Source organism: Petromyzon marinus, unplaced genomic scaffold, assembly GCF_048934315.1.
Source record: "Petromyzon marinus isolate PM22_M1 ecotype Great Lakes invasive population unplaced genomic scaffold, UKy_Petmar_22M1.pri1.0 PM_G_Scaffold_9, whole genome shotgun sequence".
In the NCBI taxonomy this organism is placed as follows: Eukaryota; Metazoa; Chordata; class Hyperoartia; order Petromyzontiformes; family Petromyzontidae; genus Petromyzon; species Petromyzon marinus.
Window position 1 is genome coordinate 4,426,789 of NW_027423046.1, and position 20,249 is coordinate 4,447,037.

The window sequence follows — 20,249 nt, forward strand, 5'->3', positions numbered from 1 at the left end:
TCTCTGCGACAGGAAGTGCTCCCTGCCCCAGCCGCCATTCCTGAAGCTGTCGTGCAACTCGCGGTGAGCCCAGAGAGCGGCGAGCAGAACCTTGGCGGCAAACCGATCCTGGCTCAGCGCCGTCCTGAGGCAGCAGCAAGCACGGACACACGCCCGCCACAGACGCTCAACAAAGATACAAAGGTCCACCGTGTAGCCTTAACATACCGTAGGGGCGAGTGGTGCCGTTAGCGAGCGCCTGTGAAGGCCGGTAACGGCACGCGAGGGGGTGGGTGGCCAGAACCACGCCCGGCCGCCTTTGTCTCCCTAGTGGCGATGTTTGCTACACACAGCACCGGGTACTCATTTGAGGCTGAGTCGACCTAGGGGAGACTCAGAACCGGTTCAGATAATCATCACTGGTGTTGGCCATTGAGCGGGAATCGAACCCGGGTCGCCAGGTTCCTAGCGCGGCGTAGCGCTAACCGCTACACTACCGCTCCCACATACAAGTACACACTCACAGATACACACACAGACACACACACAGACACACACACAGACACAAAGACAAAGATCCCCCATATAGCCTTAACAGACTGTAGGGGCAAGTGCTGTTTGCGAGCACCTATGAAGGCCAGACACACACACACACAGACACACACACATACACACACAGATACACACAGACACACACACACACAGATACACACACACACACACAGACACACACACAGATACATACAGATACACATAGACACATACACACAGACACAAACACAGATACACACAGACACACACACAGATACACACACGCAGATACACACACACACACACAAAGCCAAAGATCCCCAGCTGTGTAGCCTCAGCGGAATGTAGGGGTAAGTGCTGTTAGTAGCGAGCAGTAGCGCCTATGACAGCCGGCGCTGTGACATACCACGTGGTGGGTGGTCAGCACCACGCCTGGTGAGTGGTGGTGAGTGTGGGTGGTGAGCGTGGTGAGAGTGATGAGAGTGGTGAGTGTGGGTGGTGAGAGTGATGAGAGTGGTGAGTGTGGTGAGAGTGGTGAGCGTGGTGAGTGAGAGTGGTGAGTGTGTGTGGTGAGTGTGGGTGGTGAGAGTGGTGAGAGTGGTGGTGAGTGTGGGTGGTGAGAGTGGTGAGCGTGGTGAGCGTGGTGAGCGTGGTGAGAGTGGTGAGAGTGGTGAGGGTGGTGAGCGTGGTGAGAGTGGTGAGTGTGGTGAGAGTGATGAGAGTGGTGAGAGTGGTGAGTGTGGTGAGGGTGGTGAGCGTGGTGAGAGTGGTGAGCGTGGTGAGCGTGATGAGTGAGTGAGTGGTGAGTGAGTGGTGAGTGAGAGTGGTGAGTGAGTGGTGAGTGTGAGTGGTGAGTGAGAGTGGTGAGTGGTGAGTGAGAGAGTGGTGAGTGAGTGAGAGTGGTGAGTGAGTGGTGAGTGTGAGTGGTGAGTGATGGTGGTGAGTGTGAGTGGTGAGTGAGAGAGTGGTGAGTGTGAGTGAGTGTGTGTGGTGAGTGTGAGTGGTGAGTGGTGAGTGAGTGGTGAGTGAGTGTGGTGAGTGGTGAGTGAGTGTGGTGAGTGTGAGTGTGAGTGGTGAGTGTGTACTTCCCCCCCACCCACCGGCTGGTGTGGATGTCCACGACTCGCCCCACGCCACCGCTGGCCTGCAGGCGCTGAGCGTTGGCGGCGCTGCCGCACACCAGCGCAGTGAGCGCCCAGAGCACCGCCGACACCCTGTCCTCACCCAGCCGGGAGGCCTCACCACCACCCTCACCACCCTCACCACCCTCACCACCCTCAGCACCCTCACCACCACCCTCACCACCACCCTCCTCACCACCCTCGCCACCCTCACCACCCTCACCCTCACCACCCTCACCACCCTCACCACCCTCACCACCACCCTCCTCACCACACTCACCCTCACCACCCTCACCACCCTCACCCTCACCATCACCACCACCATCACCACCCTCCACACCACCCTCACCACCCTCACCACCCTCGCCAACAACCGGCAGCATCAGGGTGAGGATCCTCACGCCGTTGTACAGCCCTGGGGAGTGCGGGGAGACGGTGGTGAGCGGCCTCCATCACCACCCCCATCACCACCTGAATCATCATCGTCATGACCTCCATCACCACCCCCATCACCACCTGAATCATCACCTCCATCACCACCTCCATCACCACTCCCATCACCACCTGAATCATCATCATCACCTCCATCACCACCATCATCACCTCCATCCACATCTCCATCATCACCTCCCTCCCATCACCTCTATCACCACCCCCATCACCACCTCCCTCCCATCACCTCTATCATCACCCCCATCGCCACCTCCCTCCCCCCCATCACCTCTATCACCACCCCCATCACCACCTCCCTCCACCCCCCATTACCACCTCCCCCGCGTCCCACCGATGAGTCTCTGGCTGTTGGGGTCATTCCGAGCGAGGACTCGCACAGCGTTGACCGAGGTGAACGCCAGCAGCCGTCGATGGCTCCGCAGCTGCTTCAGGAGGCAGGGCAGCCCCCCGCTGTGAGCGACAACCACGCCTGCCAACGCCGACCACTGCTCGCGACGACGCACGGCAACAAGACAGCACCACGCAGACGGCGCGTCACACGGTGAGCGTTGCTAGGGAGCGTTGCTAGGGAGCGTTGCTAGGGAGTGTTGGTAGGGAGCGTTGGTAGGGAGCGTTAGTAGCGAGTGTTGCTAGGGAGCGTTGTTAGGGAGCGTTGGTAGGGAGCGTTAGTAGCGAGCGTTGCTAGGGAGCGTTGGTAGCGAGCGTTGCTAGCGAGTGTTGGTAGGGAGCGTTGCTAGGGAGCGTTGTTAGTGAGCATTGCTAGCGAGCGTTGCTAGCGAGCGTTGCGAGCGAGCGTTGCTAGCGAGCGTTGGCAGGGAGCGTTGCTAGGGAGCGTTAGTAGCGAGCATTGCTAGGGAGCGTTAGTAGCGAGCGTTGCTAGGGAGCGTTAGTAGCGAGCGTTGCTAGCGAGCGTTGGTAGCGAGCGTTGGTAGGGAGAGTTAGTAGCGAGTGTTGCTAGGGAGCGTTGTTAGGGAGCGTTGGTAGGGAGCGTTGTTAGGGAGCGTTGGTAGCGAGCGTTGCTAGCGAGCGTTGGTAGGGAGCGTTGCTAGGGAGCGTTGTTAGCGAGCGTTGCTATGGAGCGTTGCTAGCGAGCGTTGCTAGCGAGCGTTGGCAGGGAGCGTTGCTAGGGAGCGTTAGTAGTGAGCGTTGCTAGGGAGCGTTAGTAGCGAGCGTTGTTAGGGAGCGTTAGTAGCGAGCGTTGCTAGGGAGCGTTAGTAGCGAGCGTTGCTAGCGAGCGTTGGTAGCGAGCGTTGGTAGGGAGCGTTGGTAGGGAGCGTCGATAGCGAGCGTTAGTAGCGAGTGTTGCTAGGGAGCGTTGGTATCGAATGTTACTAGGGAGCGTTGTTAGGGAGCGTTAGTAGCGAGCGTTGGTAGCGAGCGTTGCTAGGGAGCTTTAGTAGCGAGTGTTGCTAGGGAGCGTTGTTAGCGAACGGGGGCAGGAGGAGCGACGCTCACAACAACGAGCGGAGCGCCGGGGTGGCTAAAACGCGGCGAGTTGGCGCAGTAGGGGGCACGGGTGGTGGTGCAACGGCCGGCGGTCATCTCCTCAGTCGGTTGACCCCACGGCACCTGGCGGGTCCGCACCGCGACCTCCTGCCGGCCCTAGACGTGCACACGGCCTGGCGCGGGTGTTGGTTTTATGGTGCAGTGAGCCCCCACCTCGGTGTCTCTGCTGGCCAGGGTGTAGATGATGCTGGTTGCCGATTCCAGGACGACCGGGTTGTGTGACTGCTGCAGCAGGGACACGTAGCAGCTGACCGCGTCGGGTTGGTACAGCAGCTCACAGCCTGCACAACGCCCGTACATCATAAACTACTACACACCACACTACCATACACTACACTACTATACACAATACTATACACTACTACACTACTATACAGTACTATACACTACACTACTATACACTGCAGAATACACTACACTACTATACACTACACTATACACTACTATACACTACACTATACACCACACTACCATACACTACACTACTATACACTACACTACTATACACTGCAGACTACACTACACTCTATACCATACACAACACATTATATTACACTATAAACTACACTACAGACTACACTAAACTACTATACTACACTATACACTACACCACCCTACCATACACTACACTGATAATACGTTTTTCCCCTTTTTCTGGCAACAAAACAGCTGTGTTAAGATGTTAAAACACCAAACTGAAACCTTTTACAAGGAATCTGTACCAGTACACTACACTATACACAACACTATACACTACACTATACACTGCTATACACTATAAACTACACTATACACTACTATACACTACACTATACAAGACACTATACACTACACTATACACTACACTATATACTACTATACACTACACTACTATATACTACACTATACACTACACTACTATACACTACACTACTATACACTATACACTACTATACACTATACACTACACTAGTAGACACTACACTACACACTACTACACTACACTATACACTACACTATACACTACATTATACACTACACTACACACTAGTGCTGTACTAGTGACGAATTGGCCACGTTCTGTTTACGTGACAACCCTTACTAGGTGGCTGTGTCGGGTGGTGGTGGGTTTTAACGACTCAACATTTATATATTTACGTGATCTAACCCAAAAAAACTCTATTATGTACACTATACACGACTATACACTAACTATACATTACACTACACACGACACGAATATACACTACACTGTACACTACACTGTACACTACACTATACACTACACAGAGAGAAGTAGGCGCGCAGTTTCAGGACTCACTGTGAGGAGGAGGAGGGAGGGGTATGAGGAGGGGGGTGAGGGGGAGAAGAGTGAGAAGGAGGGGGTGAAGGAGGGGGAGGAGGAGGTCGAGGAGGGGGAGGAGGGGGGGAGGAGGATGAGCAGGAGGTGGAGGAGGAGGCGAGGATGAGAAGGAGGAAGGGAAGGAGGCTGCTGCTGTATCTGTGAGTGCTGCGACTCAGGACTGACCGCGGGGAGGAGGGAGGGGGAAGGGAGGGGGGAGGGAGGGGGAGAGGGGGTGAGTGAGGGTGTGAGTGAGGGTGTGAGTGAGGGTGTGAGTGAGTGAGTGTGTGTGAGTGAGGGTGTGAGTGAGGGTGTGAGTGAGGGTGTGAGTGAGTGAGTGAGGGTGTGAGTGAGGGTGTGAGTGAGGGTGTGAGTGAGTGTGTGAGTGAGGGTGTGAGTGAGGGTGTGAGTGAGGGTGTGAGTGAGGGTGTGAGAGGGGTGTGAGTGAGTGAGGGAGTGAGTGAGTGAGTGAGGGAGTGAGTGAGGGAGTGAGGGAGTGAGTGAGGGAGTGAGTGAGAGGGGAGTGAGTGAGGGAGTGAGAGGGGAGTGAGTGAGGGTGTGAGAGGGGAGTGAGGGTGTGAGTGAGGGTGTGAGTGAGGGGGGGTGACAGTGGCCACCTGTTTTACGGGTCGTGATGTGCACGCTCAGCTGGTGCATGATGCAGACTGCATCCTCCACCGCCTGCGGACACAGACAGACCACGGCAGATGAAGGCAAAGATCCCCCGTGTAGCCCGTGGCAGACCGTAGGGGACAGTGCTGTTAGTTGCTCATGAGGGGGTGGATGGCCAGCGCCGCGGACATTACACACACACACATACACGCAGACATACACACACACATACATACACACACGCACACATACACACACACATACATACACACACATACATACACACACGCATACATACACACCTACACACACGTGGACATACACACACGCATACATACACACGCGCACACATACATACATACATACACACATACACACACGTACACATACACACATACACACGCGCACACACACATACACACATGCACACACAAGCACCTTGGTGTGGGGGTCACCTGAGTCTCGGTGTTGTGCCCTTTGAGTGCCGAGCGGATGAAGTGCAGCACGCAGTCCACCAGCCCCTCGCACTGCCGCACGCTCAGCCACATGTTCGAGCTCAACTCCCTGGAACGTCACGAACGTCACGTCAACCACGACGTCACCGCCGTGACGTCAACCCTGACGTCACCGCCGTGACGTCAACCCTGACGTCAACCCTGACGTCACCACCGTGACGTCAACCCTGACGTCACCGCCGTCACGTCAACCCTGACGTCACCGATGTCACATCAACCACGACGTCACCGCCGTGATATCAACCACGACGTCACCGCCGTGACGTCAACCACGACGTCACGGACGTCACAACAACCACGACGTCACCGCCGTGACGTCAACCCTGACGTCACTGACGTCACATCAACCACGACGTCACCGACGTCACATCAACCACGACGTCACCGCCGTGACGTCGTGGTTGACGTCACCGCCGTGACGTTAACCACGACGTCACAACAACCATGACGTCACCGCTGTGACGTTGTGGTTGACGTCACCGCCGTGACGTCAACCAGGACGTCACCGACGTCACATCAACCACGACGTCACCGACGTCACATCAACCACGACGTCACCGCCGTGACGTCTGCCTCGGCGCGCCTTACCGCAGGCACTTCAGGGTGTTGCAGAATGCCGCGGAGGGCGAGGAAGGCGAGCAGGGCAAGGCGGGCGAGGTGAGCGAGGTGAGCGAGGTGGATGAGGTGGGCAAGGAGGGTGAGGTGAGCGAGGTGAGCGAGGTGGATGAGGTGGGCGAGGTGGATGAGGTGGGCGAGGAGGGTGAGGTGGGCGAGGAGGGTGAGGTGAGCGAGGTGGGTGAGGTGGGCGAGGTGAGCGAGGTGGGTGAGGTGAGCAAGGTGGATGAGGTGAGCGAGGTGGATGAGGTGAACGAGGTGGATGAGGTGAGCGAGGTGGATGAGGTGAACGAGGTGGGTGAGGTGGGCGAAGTGGATGAGGTGAACGAGGTGGATGAGGTGAGCGAGGTGGATGAGGTGAGCGAGGTGGATGAGGTGAGCGAGGTGGATGAGGTGAACGAGGTGGGTGAGGTGGGCGAGGCTCCCCGGTTGCTGATCCAGCCGCTCTCCGGCACCATCACGAGCTCCACCAGTGCCGGCAGGCAGCACACCAGTGCCACCCTCAGAGACTCGTGGTACGTCAGGTTGCACAGCGTGCCTGGGGCATCATCATCACTGGATCATCATCATCACCATATTATCATCATCATCATCATTACCAGATCATCATCATCACCAGATCATCATCATCACCAGTTCATCATCACATCATCATCACCAGATCATCATCATCATCACCAGATTATCATCACCGGATCATCATCATCATCACCAGATCATTATCATCATCACCAGATCATCATCATCACATCATCATCACCAGATCATCATCATCACCAGATCATCATCATCATCGTCATCACATCATCATCATCACCAGATCATCATCATCATCACCAGATCATCACCACCACCAGCAGGTCACCACGAAGGCTGGTGCGTTGTTACCGGTGATCCTCTCCAGGGCGTGAGGGTTTCGAGTGCGTCCCAGCAGGCTGGCGAGGGCGGCGACGCCGCCCCTGTTGCAAAGCGCCAACGCACCAACACGGCTGGAGCTGAGGGCTTGCAACGCCTCGCACACGAACACACACACCTGTGGGGGCACGCGGAGGTGAGGAGATGCACACACAAGACACACACACATACACACAGACACACACACACACACCTGTGGGGGCACGCGGAGGTGAGGAGATACACACACAAGACACACACAGACACAACAATAACAACCGCCATTCGCCACTAAGTGGCGGTGACGTCACCACGACGCTTGTGCCAGGCTATGTGCACCCTGAGGCCACGTGAAGTGTCGAACGCCCGCTGGCAGGAGGTCACGGGGCAGACCCAGGTGCCACGGGTCGACTGACTGAGATGACTGGCTGATGCACCACCTGTGCCCCCTACTGTGCCAACCTGCTGTGCTTTCGCCACCCGGCGCTCCGCTCGTTGTTGTGAGCGTCGCTCCTCCGCCCTCCGTTGTTGTTGGAGGGCGACTACCTCCAACTGCCCAGTAGCATCCTTCACGAGCCTCCTCCACAGAGGCCGATCTTGACACCGCTGGTACCAGTCATCGGCAAGTCCACTCAGCTCCACGTTCCTCCTGTACCATATCACTCCATCTCTTCTCTAGCCCGTGCAGCGCCCGCTTAGCCCCCTCAATCCGGCCGAACAAAAGCTGTTTCGGCATGCGGTGGCTGGGCATGCGGGCTACATGACCCAGCCATCGCAGCCTTGCCCGCCGGAGAAGCTCACCGATGGGACCTTGCCCAGATCTTTCAAGGATTTGTGAGCTCCTCACACAATCCAGTCTGGTTCAACCCGGTATGGATCGTAGGCAGGCCAGCCTAAATGTTTCTAACCGGCGAAGATGTTCCATTAGCGGGGTCCACGTTTCGCAAGCGTAGAGAAGGGAGGGAATGACCGTGGCCGAGAAGACCTGACGCTTAGTGCAGAGCGACAGACCAGGTAGCTTCCACACAGCGTTACGCAACCGATGAAAGGATATTGCCGCTCGACTGATTCGGAGTGAGACCTCTGCTGTTAAACTGGAGCCAGTCATAAGCACACTGCCCAGGTATGGGAAACACTCCACTTTCTCCACAACTGCCCCATCACCGATTGGGAGTTGTGGGGGTGGAGTGTCCGATGGTACAAAATACCCAGGCAGGTGCTTAGTTTTGGTGGGGCTGATGGTAAGGCCCCACCTCTTAGTGGCATGCTCCAGTCTCAGCAGCAGCGTCTCCAACTCCTCCTCTGACTGAGCAGCTATTACCAAATCATCAGCATACATAACGTGTTTGAGCAATAGGGAGCCATCCCTTGACCGCACCCGGGCATCAATCAGCCTCCCATTATATCTGTACCATATGGAGATTCCCCCGGTAGAGCTATTGAAGGCTTCACGAACTACGTGGTCAAAATAGATGTTAAATAATGTGGGAGCCAGAGGACATCCCTGTCGCACCCCAAGGTGTACAGGGAATGGCTCTGACTCCCGGCCACGTAGTTTTACCCGGGCCCGCTCACCATCATGAAGGTCCTTAATGATCGTGAGCAGAGGGTCAGGTACTCCAAAAGCACGAAGAACGACCCAGAGCCCAGGCCTACTGATGGTATCATAGGCCTTGACCAGGTCAATAAAGCAGAGATGTCGGTCTTGTTGGAATTCCCTACACCTCTGCTGTAGCAGACGGACAGAAAATATGGCATCTGTGCAGGACCGCCCTTTCCTGAAACCACATTGGGGCTCCGCCTCTCCTCAGCGTGCCTGGCAAGGCGATGCTGAATAATCCTTGCCAGGACCTTTCCTGGCACACTGAGTGAGATGCCCCTGTAGTTGTTACAGTCTGTGCGGTCCCCCTTCTTAAAAAGGGGGACCACCAGGGCATCCTTCCAATCCTGCAGAACCCGTCCAGTGGTCCAGACTGTTGTTATGATGTCATATAGGGCAGTCTGTGCACAAACGCCACCCTCCCTCAGCATTTCGCTTAGGAGATCATCTCTGCCCGCTGCCTTTCCTGGTCTCAGACTCCGGATCGCCTTCAGTACTTCCTCAGCAGACGTCACCTCAGCCAGCCACTCACAGGGGGTGACTTCTTCCAATATTTGAGGCACCGCAGCCTCAGCAGGGTCATCCTCACTTTGTGCCACGATGTTTTCCTGGCTGAGGGATTTTCCCTCCCCCAGGACCTCACAGAAATGCTCAGCAAATCTGCAAACCTGTTCCTGGGGGTCGGAGATTGGATCACCGTTTTTTCCCCTAATGATGGTAATAGGTGTGGCGCTGCAGGTTACTTTTTTGATGGAGTTAAATAGAGATTTGTGATCACGGGCCACTGAGGCAGACTTCATCTCCTCAGCAACCCGCGACCACCACCCATCCTTGCAGCGCCTCACGGCTCTCCGAACCTCCGAGCGAAGGCTGCGGTAAGCCTCCTCATTCTCTGACGTGGGATTCTGTAGCCGATGACAGTGGGCCTGTCGCTTTTTCTCAACCATCCTGAACACATCCTCTGTCAGCCAGGGTCTCTGAGGAGGTCTGGACCGCGTACCTAAAGCAGCCATTGCAGCTGCATGAGTCACAGTCCTAAACCTCGCCCATTTACCCTCGACATCAGGAGGAGTCGGGGACGATGCCAATCCCAGCCGCAAGCGATGATGAAATTCTCGCTTGCAACTTTCATCAGATAACTGAGACCAGGCCACTTTAGGTCGGAATGGGGTCCTGGGTGCACACCCACCACCGGAGTGGAAGAATGGCAGGCGCATCTTACAGATGACTAGTCGATGGTCAGAGGGCAGATCAGCTCCACGGTAGGTCCTGGTGTCAAGAACATGGGCTCGCATTCGCTGGTCCGTCACTATGTAGTCCAGCAGATGTTCTTGCTTGGACCCGGCATGCATCCATGATGTTGTGTGGATGCGCCAATTCCGGAACAGCGTGTTGGTAATTACAAGCCCATGGGCTGCACAAAAATCTAGCAGCCTCTTACCGTTGTTATTGAGCTGATCTGGCCCATGCCCTCCAATCACTCCAGACCAGGTGCCAGTATCATGACCAACTCGGGCATTGAAGTCACCCAACATGATGACTCTATCCCGAGGGGCCACTTTAGCCAGCACCTGTGACAGGAGGTCATAGAAGGCATCTGACTCATCGGCTTTGCCTGCATCCCTCCACGGATGTTCATCTTCGGTGGGGGCATAAGTAACCACGACCATTATTCCTCGCCTCCGGTTGATGGGAAGGCGAGCCCAAAGTAGCCTGGGGCTTACAGCTTCCCACACCTCACCGCCACGCTCCCATGCCCCCTTCATTCTTTTGTTCAAAAGAAGACCCACACTCTGTTGTTTGGCAGTCTGCTGCCCCGAGTAGAGGACTGTCCACCCCTCATGGTGGCAGGAGCCAGAGCCGGTCCACCGGACCTCCTGAATGCCGCATAGATCCAGGCGGTACCGGTCCAGCTCCCGACAGAGGAGTGGCAGCCTCTCCTCTGCAGTGAGCGTTCGAACATTCCACGTGGCCACCCGTAGTGGCTTTTCGTTGTTTCTGGAGTAGCCCCGAGGGTAGGTATTCAATCTCCTGGCTCCGCCAATTGGGGTTTGGCCAGGAGACGTCATAGACGCCTGGCCCCCCGGGGCCTCCGGCACAAGCTTATTAGTTACATATTTCAGTTTAACTCGTGGTTTCGTGGTAATTAATTGAAGGTGAAGGGGTTACCAGCCCCTCGCGCCCGTCCAGAGCCCCCGTTTAGCCCCTGTGGTGGACACATATGCCATGAGGGGAGGAGCCAATCAAAATTGGATCTTCCCCCACAGCACTGTCCACGACAGAGTTGCCCGTCCGGCACCGCGAGGAGGTCGGGGGTTGTTTTGCCGGACTACACACACACAGACACACAGACACACACACACAGACACACACAAGACACACACACACGAACACACACACCTGTGGGGGCACGGGCAGGTGAGGAGATGCACACACACACAGACACACGCACACACACAAGACACACACACACATACAGACACACACACATACACACACACACACACACCTGTGGGGGCACGCGGAGGTGAGGAGATGCACACACACATACACACAAGACACACACATACACACACACGCACACGAACACACACACCTGTGGGGGCACGCGGAGGTGAGGAGATGCACACACAGACAAGACAAAGATCCCCCGTGTAGCCTTAACAGACTGTAGGGGCAAGTGCTGTTAGCGAGCAGCACCTATGAAGGCCGGAACGGTACACGAGGGGGTGGGTGGCCAGCACTACGCCCGACCGCCTTTGTCTCCCTAGTGGCGATGTTTACACACCACACCAGGTACTCATTTGAGGCTGAGTCGACCTAGGGGAGGCCCGGGACCGGTTCAGATAATCGTCACCGGTGTTGACCGTGAGCGGGAATCGAACCCGGGTCGCCAGGTTCATAGCGCGGTGTAGCGCTAACCGCTACACTACCGCTCCCCACACACACAGACACACGCACACAGACAGACAAAGATACAAAGACAAAGATCCCCCGTATAGCCTGAACAGACTGTAGGGGCAAGTGCTGTTAGCGAGCACAGACAGACACACACACACACAGACATACAAACAGACACACACACACAGACACACACAGACACACACACAGACAGACACACACAGACTCCCACTGCCCCACACGTGGTCTCACCTGGTCGTCGACCTCACGGGCAGCGAGCAGCGTCAGGAGTTGGCGCAGCGACCCGGCCGCCCTCACCACCGCCAGCACCAACTCACTGGGTTGCTCGCCAACGCCAACGCCACCGCCAACGCCACCGCCACCGCCAACGCCCTCCCCCACGGAGCGGCGCCCTCTCGCTGCCTGCTGCAACACCCTGGTGGCGGCGGTGGTGGTGTTGGTGGTGGTGGTGTTGGTGGTGGTGTTGTTGGTGGTTTTGATGGTTTTGGCGGTGGTGTTGTTGGCGGTGTTGGAGGTGGTGTTGTTGGCGGTGTTGGAGGTGGTGGTGTTAGTGGTGTTGTTATTGGTGTTTTTGGTGGTGTTGGAGGTGGTGTTGTTGGTGTTTTTGGTGGTGTTGGAGGTGGTGTTGTTGGCGGTGTTGGAGGTGGTGGTTTTGGCGGTGTTGTTGGTGTTGGAGGAATTGTTGGTGGTGTTAGTGGTGTTGTTGTTGGTGTTTTTGGTGGTGTTGGAGGTGGTGGTGTTGGTGAAGAGGCGTCTAAAGGTTCCCAGGAAGCAGCTCCACCAGCGGTGCGGGGAGCCAGCAGCAGCAGCAGCAGCGGCGGCAGGGCGCGGGGTCGTGAGGGCCGTGGTGGAGGTGACCATGATGGTGGTGGAGGTGACCATGGTGGTGGTGGTGGTGGCTGTGTCCCTCAGTCTGCGGGGGGGGGGAGGGAGAGTGGGGGAGAGGTGAGCGTGTGGGTGGGTGTGAGGGCAGATACTGTACACGGACAGATACTGTACACGGACAGATACTGTGCACTGACAGATACTGTACACGGACAGATACTGTACACTGACAGATACTGTACACGGACAGATACTGTACACTGACAGATACTGTACACAGCCACATACTGTACACAGAGATACTGTACACAGAGAGATACTGTAAACAGACCGATACTGTACACAGACACTGTACACAGAGAGTGTACAAGAAGAGACAGACTGCGTGTAGAGACAGACTGCGTGTAGAGACAGACTGCGTGTAGAGACAGACTGCGTGTAGAGACAGACTGCGTGTAGAGACAGACTGTGTGTAGAGACAGACTGTGTGTAGAGACAGACTGTGTGTAGAGACAGACTGTGTGTAGAGACAGACTGTGTGTAGAGACAGACTGTGTGTAGAGACAGACTGTGTGTAGAGACAGACTGTGTGTAGAGACAGACTGTGTGTAGAGACAGACTGTGTGTAGAGACAGACTATGTAGAGACAGACTGTGTATAGAGACAGACTGTGTGTAGAGACAGACTGTGTGTAGAGACAGACTGTATGTAGAGACAGACTGTATGTAGAGACAGACTGTGTGTAGAGACAGACTGTATGTAGAGACAGACTGTCTCTACATACAGACTGTGTGTAGAGACAGACTGTATGTAGAGACAGACTGTGTGTACATGCAGACTGTGTGTAGAGACAGACTGTGTGTACACACACAGACTGTATCTACACACACACAGAGTACACCACGTCAGGAACAGAGAGAGAGGGTTCGTGAGAGAGAGCTTGGCGCCTTCCCCTCGGTGAGAGAGGCGAGGGTGAGGAGGAGGTGGTGAGGAGGTGGTGAGAAGGTGGTGAGGAGGTGGTGAGGAGGTGGTGAGTAACAGAGAGGGAAGGGCGCACACCGTGAGTGAGTGAGAGAGAGCTTGGCGCCTTCCCCTCAGAGAGAGGTGGTGAGAGTGAGGAGGTGGTGAGGAGGTGAGAGTGAGGAGGAGGTGGTGAGGAGGTGAGAGTGAGGAGGTGAGGAGGTGGTGAGAGTGAGGAGGTGGTGAGAGTGAGGAGGAGGTGAGGAGGTGGTGAGAGTGAGGTGAGGAGGAGGTAGTGAGAGTGAGGAGGTGGTGAGAGTGAGGAGGAGGTGAGGAGGTGGTGAGAGTGAGGTGAGGAGGAGGTAGTGAGAGTGAGGAGGTGGTGAGGAGGTGGTGAGAGTGAGGAGGAGGAGGTGGTGAGGTGGTGAGTAACAGAGAGAGGGAAGGGCGCACACCGTGAGTGTGGTGAGAGAGAGAGCTTGGCGCCTTCCCCTCAGAGAGAGGAGGTGAGAGTGAGGAGGTGGTGAGAGTGAGGAGGTGAGGAGGAGGTGATGAGAGTGAGGAGGAGGTGGTGAGAGTGAGGAGGTGGTGAGGAGGTGGTGAGAGTGAGGAGGTGGTGAGTGAGGAGGAGGTGGTGAGAGTGAGGAGGAGGTGGTGAGGAGGAGGCGGCTGCTGCTACCTCAGCCACGAAAGTTTTAAAGTAAACATTTACCTGAGACCCGTGAAGACAATGGCGGTCGCGCTTGCTGGCGCCAAACAGGAATGAGGCGGTTCGAAGCCACTAGCCCCGCCTCCAGGGGAGGGGCCACGGCGGCGGGGGGAGTGGCTTAGTACGGCGGGAGTGGCTTAGAGCGGGGGAGTGGCTTATAGCGGGTGGGGGCGTGGCTTAGGACGGCGGGAGTGGCTTAGAGCGGGGGGGAGTGGCTTAGGACGGCAGGAGTGGCTTAGAGCGGGGGGAGTAGCTTAGAGCGGGGGGAGTAGCTTAGAGCGTGGGGGAGTGGCTTAGAGTGGGGGGAGTGGCTTAGAGCGTGGGGGAGTGGCTTAGAGCAGGGGGGAGTGGCTTAGAGCGGGGGGGAGTGGCTTAGAGTGGGGGGGGCGTGGCTTAGGACGGCAGGAGTGGCTTAGAGCGGGGGGAGTAGTGGCTTAGAGCGTGGGGGAGTGGCTTAGAGTGGGTGGAGTGGCTTATAGCGGGTGAGGGAGTGGCTTAGAGCAGGGGGAGTGCTGTTTGCACAGTCACACCAAAATAAACTGAAACTGAACCAGCACGCGCATAGTAATTGATACTCGCTTCGTATAAAAAATTGCGAATCGATTCTTCCACCATTTCAACAAAGGGGGCGGTGGAATCGATGATCGATGCTATGAATCGACGATCAATTATGTTGTCGTGTGGGGGAGTGGTGGGTGTAGTGGTTAGCGCTGCGCTTTGCTACGAAATTGGCGACCCGGGTTCGATTCCCGCTCACGGTCAAACACCGTCAGTGACGATTATCTGAACCGGTCCTGGGCCTCCCCTAGGTCGACTCAGACTCAAATGGGTAGCTGGTGTAGCGGTGTGTAGTAGTCAACATCGCTAGCACTGGGGAGACAAAAGCGGCCGGGCGTGGTGCTGGCCACCCACCCCCACGTGTGCCGTACCGGCCTTCATAGGCGCTGCTACTCGCTAACAGCACTTGCCCCTACAGTCTGTTAAGGCTACACGGGGGACCTTTGTCTTTGTGAGTGAGCAAGAGAAAAAAATTCCAAAAAATTTCTTGCTGTGGTTCTCACACCTGACGATGATTGCTGCTTGTGTTGCAGTCGAAACGTCGTGAGAATTTAATCGTTTTATTTTTTATTATTTTATCGTTTCCCTTCTACGTGGTGGTGACTTTACCGAAAGAACCAAGAATATGAATCCCTGCAGTCAAGAAAGCTTTTAAATCGAAATAAAATAATTGCATTTTAACAACTTGTGCATTCAATATTTAATTGGCAGCTATTCAAACTGGGTTTTTATGCTGTTGGGTTAGAGATTTGGTCCAGACGCTGGCGCGTTGCAATCAGAATATACTGGGCGAATCTGATGAGCTATGAAGCTCTTTTTCACAGACGTCCAGTACACAGATGAGCCACGGCTAATATTAGTGGGGGAGTGACATCTGCATTGGTCCGGGGCAATGTTTGTATCGAGTGGAAGAGGGCTTAGGCCCTGTTAAGTCTAGGCTCTATTTACCACGAAGCATATTGGTGACCAGCCAAATACTCTAGATTATTACGCTGAACGATTTACAGCATTTCTGTTGCATGCTTAGTTTAACATTAGTCTGTTTTGTTTAACAGCTGAGAACTCACTGACGTAGGTCACCAAAATGACAAAAGCAATAACGTAGCAGTACATACATCGAAGCAAATCTAAATCAGAACAGAATTAATAGAATCAGCGCCAAAACAACGACAGACAAAAGCTTCAAAATACCAAACAGAATTCAGAGCAAACCCAATCACGTAAAACATTTTTTTTGTTAAATACTCTATAAACATAAATCTATATCAACTACATGAAACGAAAGTCGGCTCGGACAATTGTATTTTTCACTACATTTAAGACAAACGGGAACTGTGTTTTTCAATGTCAGTATGCACATTATATAATACCCAACAAAACGAGTGCGCATTACCCTAAGTCCTATCAATTGTGGATGTTGCATCATTATTTCATTCACGAAAGCTTCACCCTTCTGTTGCAAAAGAAATGAACATCTGTAGAGCAAAACAGAGCAGGTGTCAGTGCCACAGCCGTCATTTGTGATTCAACATTCAAGTGCATTCACTTCAAGCCCTTTGTCAGAGCTCTTGATAGAACATCACGTTGCTCGGGTATTTGAAGTGCCCATCTGGTCTTCGTTGGTTCTTTCGGTAAAGTCACCATGTGGAATGAGAATAAAATAATAAAATAAAGCAATAAAATTCTCGCGACGTTCCGTTTCATTTCATTATTTTTATCCTCGTTCTACGTGGTGGTGACTTTACCGAAAGAACCAAAGAAGATGAACCCTTGCAGTCGCGAAAGCTTTAAATAGAAAAATAAAAATATAAAACAATAAAATTCTCACGATGTTTCGGCCACAACGCAAGCGGCCGTCTTCAGGTGAAAGGTACAGAACTGTCGGGACGACGTGAGAATTTTATGGTGTTAATTTATTATTTTATTCTCATTCTAGGTGGTGACTTTACCGACAGAACCAAAGAAGATGAACCCTTGCAGTCGCGAAAGCTTCAAATCGAGATGTCCACCCACCTGGTGTTCGTTTCACCACGTAGCAGGTGCCCAAATGCATTACCTGGGAAACCACGTGGCATGTTCATGCCAAGGATTGTCACCTCGTTCCCAGTTGGGTAAACCGCAGTCACAGTGGAAGCACTTCACGCCGTCGCCATCGCCTGTGACCACACACATATGTACCGCACGTTATTCTCCTGCGCTGCATTTGACCTATCTCATGGACACGCACTCACACATTGCTGGAGGGATACACAGAAAGTAACAAAAAAGCGTTTGTGCATATTCGATATTCATATTTTCTCGATGAATCATGTTTATGCTATGATATGCAGAAGATATTTCAATACGTTTTAAGTTGTAGCTATAGATACTTCCTGAGGCACCACTGCCGAGGGAAGAATGCCCTCAGTAACACAATTAAGGATATGAGTAGAAACAGGGTGGGGGGGGGGGGGTTAATGGCGATTCCAACTCCTAATGAAGGTCAACTTTTAAAAAAATCCAAAGCAGAAGTAAACACAATCAAATATTTCATTGCCTACCCCTAATCAAAGGGACCCCCAGCTATTAGATTCCTTCTAATCAGCGACACTGGAAAGTATTTCCCAAACACCGGATTGCCAAAATAAAACGACGAAAGATAATTGGTAATAGTGCGGCAAGTTCGACCCAAATTTCGATTTAAAGCTTTCGTGACTGCAAGGATTCATCTTCTTTGGTTCTTTCGGTAAAGTCACCACCACGTAGAATGAGAATAAAATAATAAATTGATAAAATAACACTATAAAATTCTCACGACGTTTCGGCCACAACACAAGCAGCCTTCATCAGGTGAAGGGACCGGGCTGTCCAGAGGACAGCGTTGGAGCGAACACAGCCAAGCTCAGACCGCGACCTTTAAGCTGAGTCACCTGACTTCCAATGACCGATCACCCCTTTGCAGGAGAAGCATTCAACAATGTCTTACCTTTCCGATGTAAAAACAAATCCAGCTTTGGCCAGATCCTGCATCAGCGGCTGTAAGTTTGATGGGCAATTTACAAACCGGCCAAGGCGATAAATGTGTTTTGAAAGGTCGTCGATGGGAAGGGACATGCTTCCTTTCTTCACTTTGAGAACTCCTACAAATGGAAAACAAGTTGGATGAAAGTAATTAAGAACCAAGAATATGTTTCAGTCACTTTAAATATTTTGTTTTAAAAAATATATATTTTCATTGGTTTCTGTAAGGCTTTGAGCGCTACCCTTTATAAACCAACCTTCTAAACGTTTACAAAAAATAAACAGTCAATAACATTGCCTGAAATGAAATATACAGGGTGATATTTATTTTAACAAATCACATCGGGGTAATTTAATTTATTTTAACAAATAGTTCAAGCTGACTTCCATTAACGTTAATGCACGCGTGAATTCTGAGGAGGGGCTGAGAAGAACACACACAGTCACACCACACAGTCACACACCACACACACCACACATACACAGTCACACACCACACACAGACACACCACACAGTCACACACAGACACACCACAGTCACACACACCACACACACAGTCACACACACCACACACACAAACACCACACACACCACACACACACACCACACACACACAGTCACACACCACACACACAAACACCACACACACCACACACAGACACACCACACACACAAACACCACACACCACACATAGACACACCACACACACAAACACCACACACAGACACACCACATACACCACACACCACATACAGACACACCACACATCACACACAGACACACCACACACAGACACACCACACACACCACACACAGACACACCACACACACCATACACACACCACACACACCCCACACACAGACACACCACACACACCACACACACACCACACACAGACACACCACACACAGACACACCGCACACAGACACACCACACACACCACACACACACCACACACAGACACACCACACACTCCACACACAGACACACACCACACACACACACCACACACAGACACACCACACACCACACACACACACACAACACACAGACACACCATACACACAGTCACACCAGACACCACACACACCACACACAGACACACCACACACACACACCACACACAGACACACCACACACACCACACACAGACACACCACACACACCACACACACCACACACAGACACACCACACACACCATACACACACCACACACACACCACACACAGACACACCACACACACCACACACACACCACACACAGACACACCACACACAGACACACCACACACACCACACACAGACACACCACACACACACCACACACAGACACACCACACACTCCACACACAGACACACCACACACACCATACACACACCACACACACACACCACACACAGACACACCACACACACCACACACACACCACACACAGACACACCACACACACACCACACACACACACCACACACACACACAACACACAGACACACCACACACACACCACACACACACACCACACACACACACCACACACACACCACACAACACACAGACACACCACTCACACAGTGCGCTAACCACTGCGCCACCGCTCCCCACACACACCGTGCACTAACCACTGCACCACCGCTCCCCACACACACAGTGCGCTAACCACTGCACCACCGCTCCCCACACACACACAGTGCGCTGCACCACCGCTCCCCACACACACACAGTGCGCTAACCACTGCACCACCGCTCCACCGATGTATCGATTGGCTCGGCTCACCGTGGCTGCTGCACCACGTGACGAGGTGGAGGACGAAGAGTTTCCGCATCGCCATTCACAACACGCCAAGTCACGTGCAGAGAAAATCGATTTAAGGTTCGATTAACTTTACACGCGTCGATTCCTCGTGGGATAAAATTAGGAATCGATTATAGGTGAGTTATGAATGTATGGAGTCGATTTCCTTTGGGATAACATGGGAATCGATTTATAATGGATTAGGCTAATGAAATCGATTTCCGTTGTGATAACATGGGACTCAACAGTGGTCTAAAATGAACCTTCATTAATCGATTCCTACTGTAAATACGTGGGAATCGACCGTGTTAGACGATCACGTGTGTGGGC

General features: G+C 53.5%; 1 protein-coding gene across 1 annotated transcript; it reads right to left on the minus strand.

Annotated features, from left to right (window-relative positions):
- Nucleotides 1-1,883: 1,883 nt before the first annotated feature.
- Nucleotides 1,884-19,981, minus strand: LOC142921849 (uncharacterized). The gene is made up of 13 exons (XM_076063183.1): nucleotides 19,902-19,981; nucleotides 18,087-18,240; nucleotides 17,178-17,277; nucleotides 14,567-16,596; nucleotides 12,301-12,982; nucleotides 7,542-7,686; nucleotides 6,627-7,191; nucleotides 5,979-6,087; nucleotides 5,529-5,592; nucleotides 3,744-3,871; nucleotides 2,416-2,569; nucleotides 1,936-2,046; nucleotides 1,884-1,894 (listed from the first exon to the last, which is right to left on the minus strand). The coding sequence occupies exons 5-13, from the start codon at nucleotides 12,949-12,951 to the stop codon at nucleotides 1,884-1,886; spliced, it is 1,938 nt and encodes a 645-aa protein (XP_075919298.1). The 5' UTR covers nucleotides 12,952-12,982; nucleotides 14,567-16,596; nucleotides 17,178-17,277; nucleotides 18,087-18,240; nucleotides 19,902-19,981.
- Nucleotides 19,982-20,249: the final 268 nt, after the last annotated feature.

What these genes read in the sequence shown, in the direction of transcription:
- LOC142921849 (XM_076063183.1), bottom strand. Translation starts at nt 12,951, where the DNA reads ATGGTCACCTCCACCACCATCATGGTCACCTCCACCACGGCCCTCACG. An exon ending in CATCACGACCCGTAAAACAG is followed by an intron (nt 3,872 to 5,528) that starts GTGGCCACTGTC and finishes GGCGTTGTGCAG; the next exon opens with GCTGTGAGCTGCTGTACCAA. An exon ending in TGGCCAGCAGAGACACCGAG is followed by an intron (nt 2,570 to 3,743) that starts GTGGGGGCTCAC and finishes CGTCGCGAGCAG; the next exon opens with TGGTCGGCGTTGGCAGGCGT.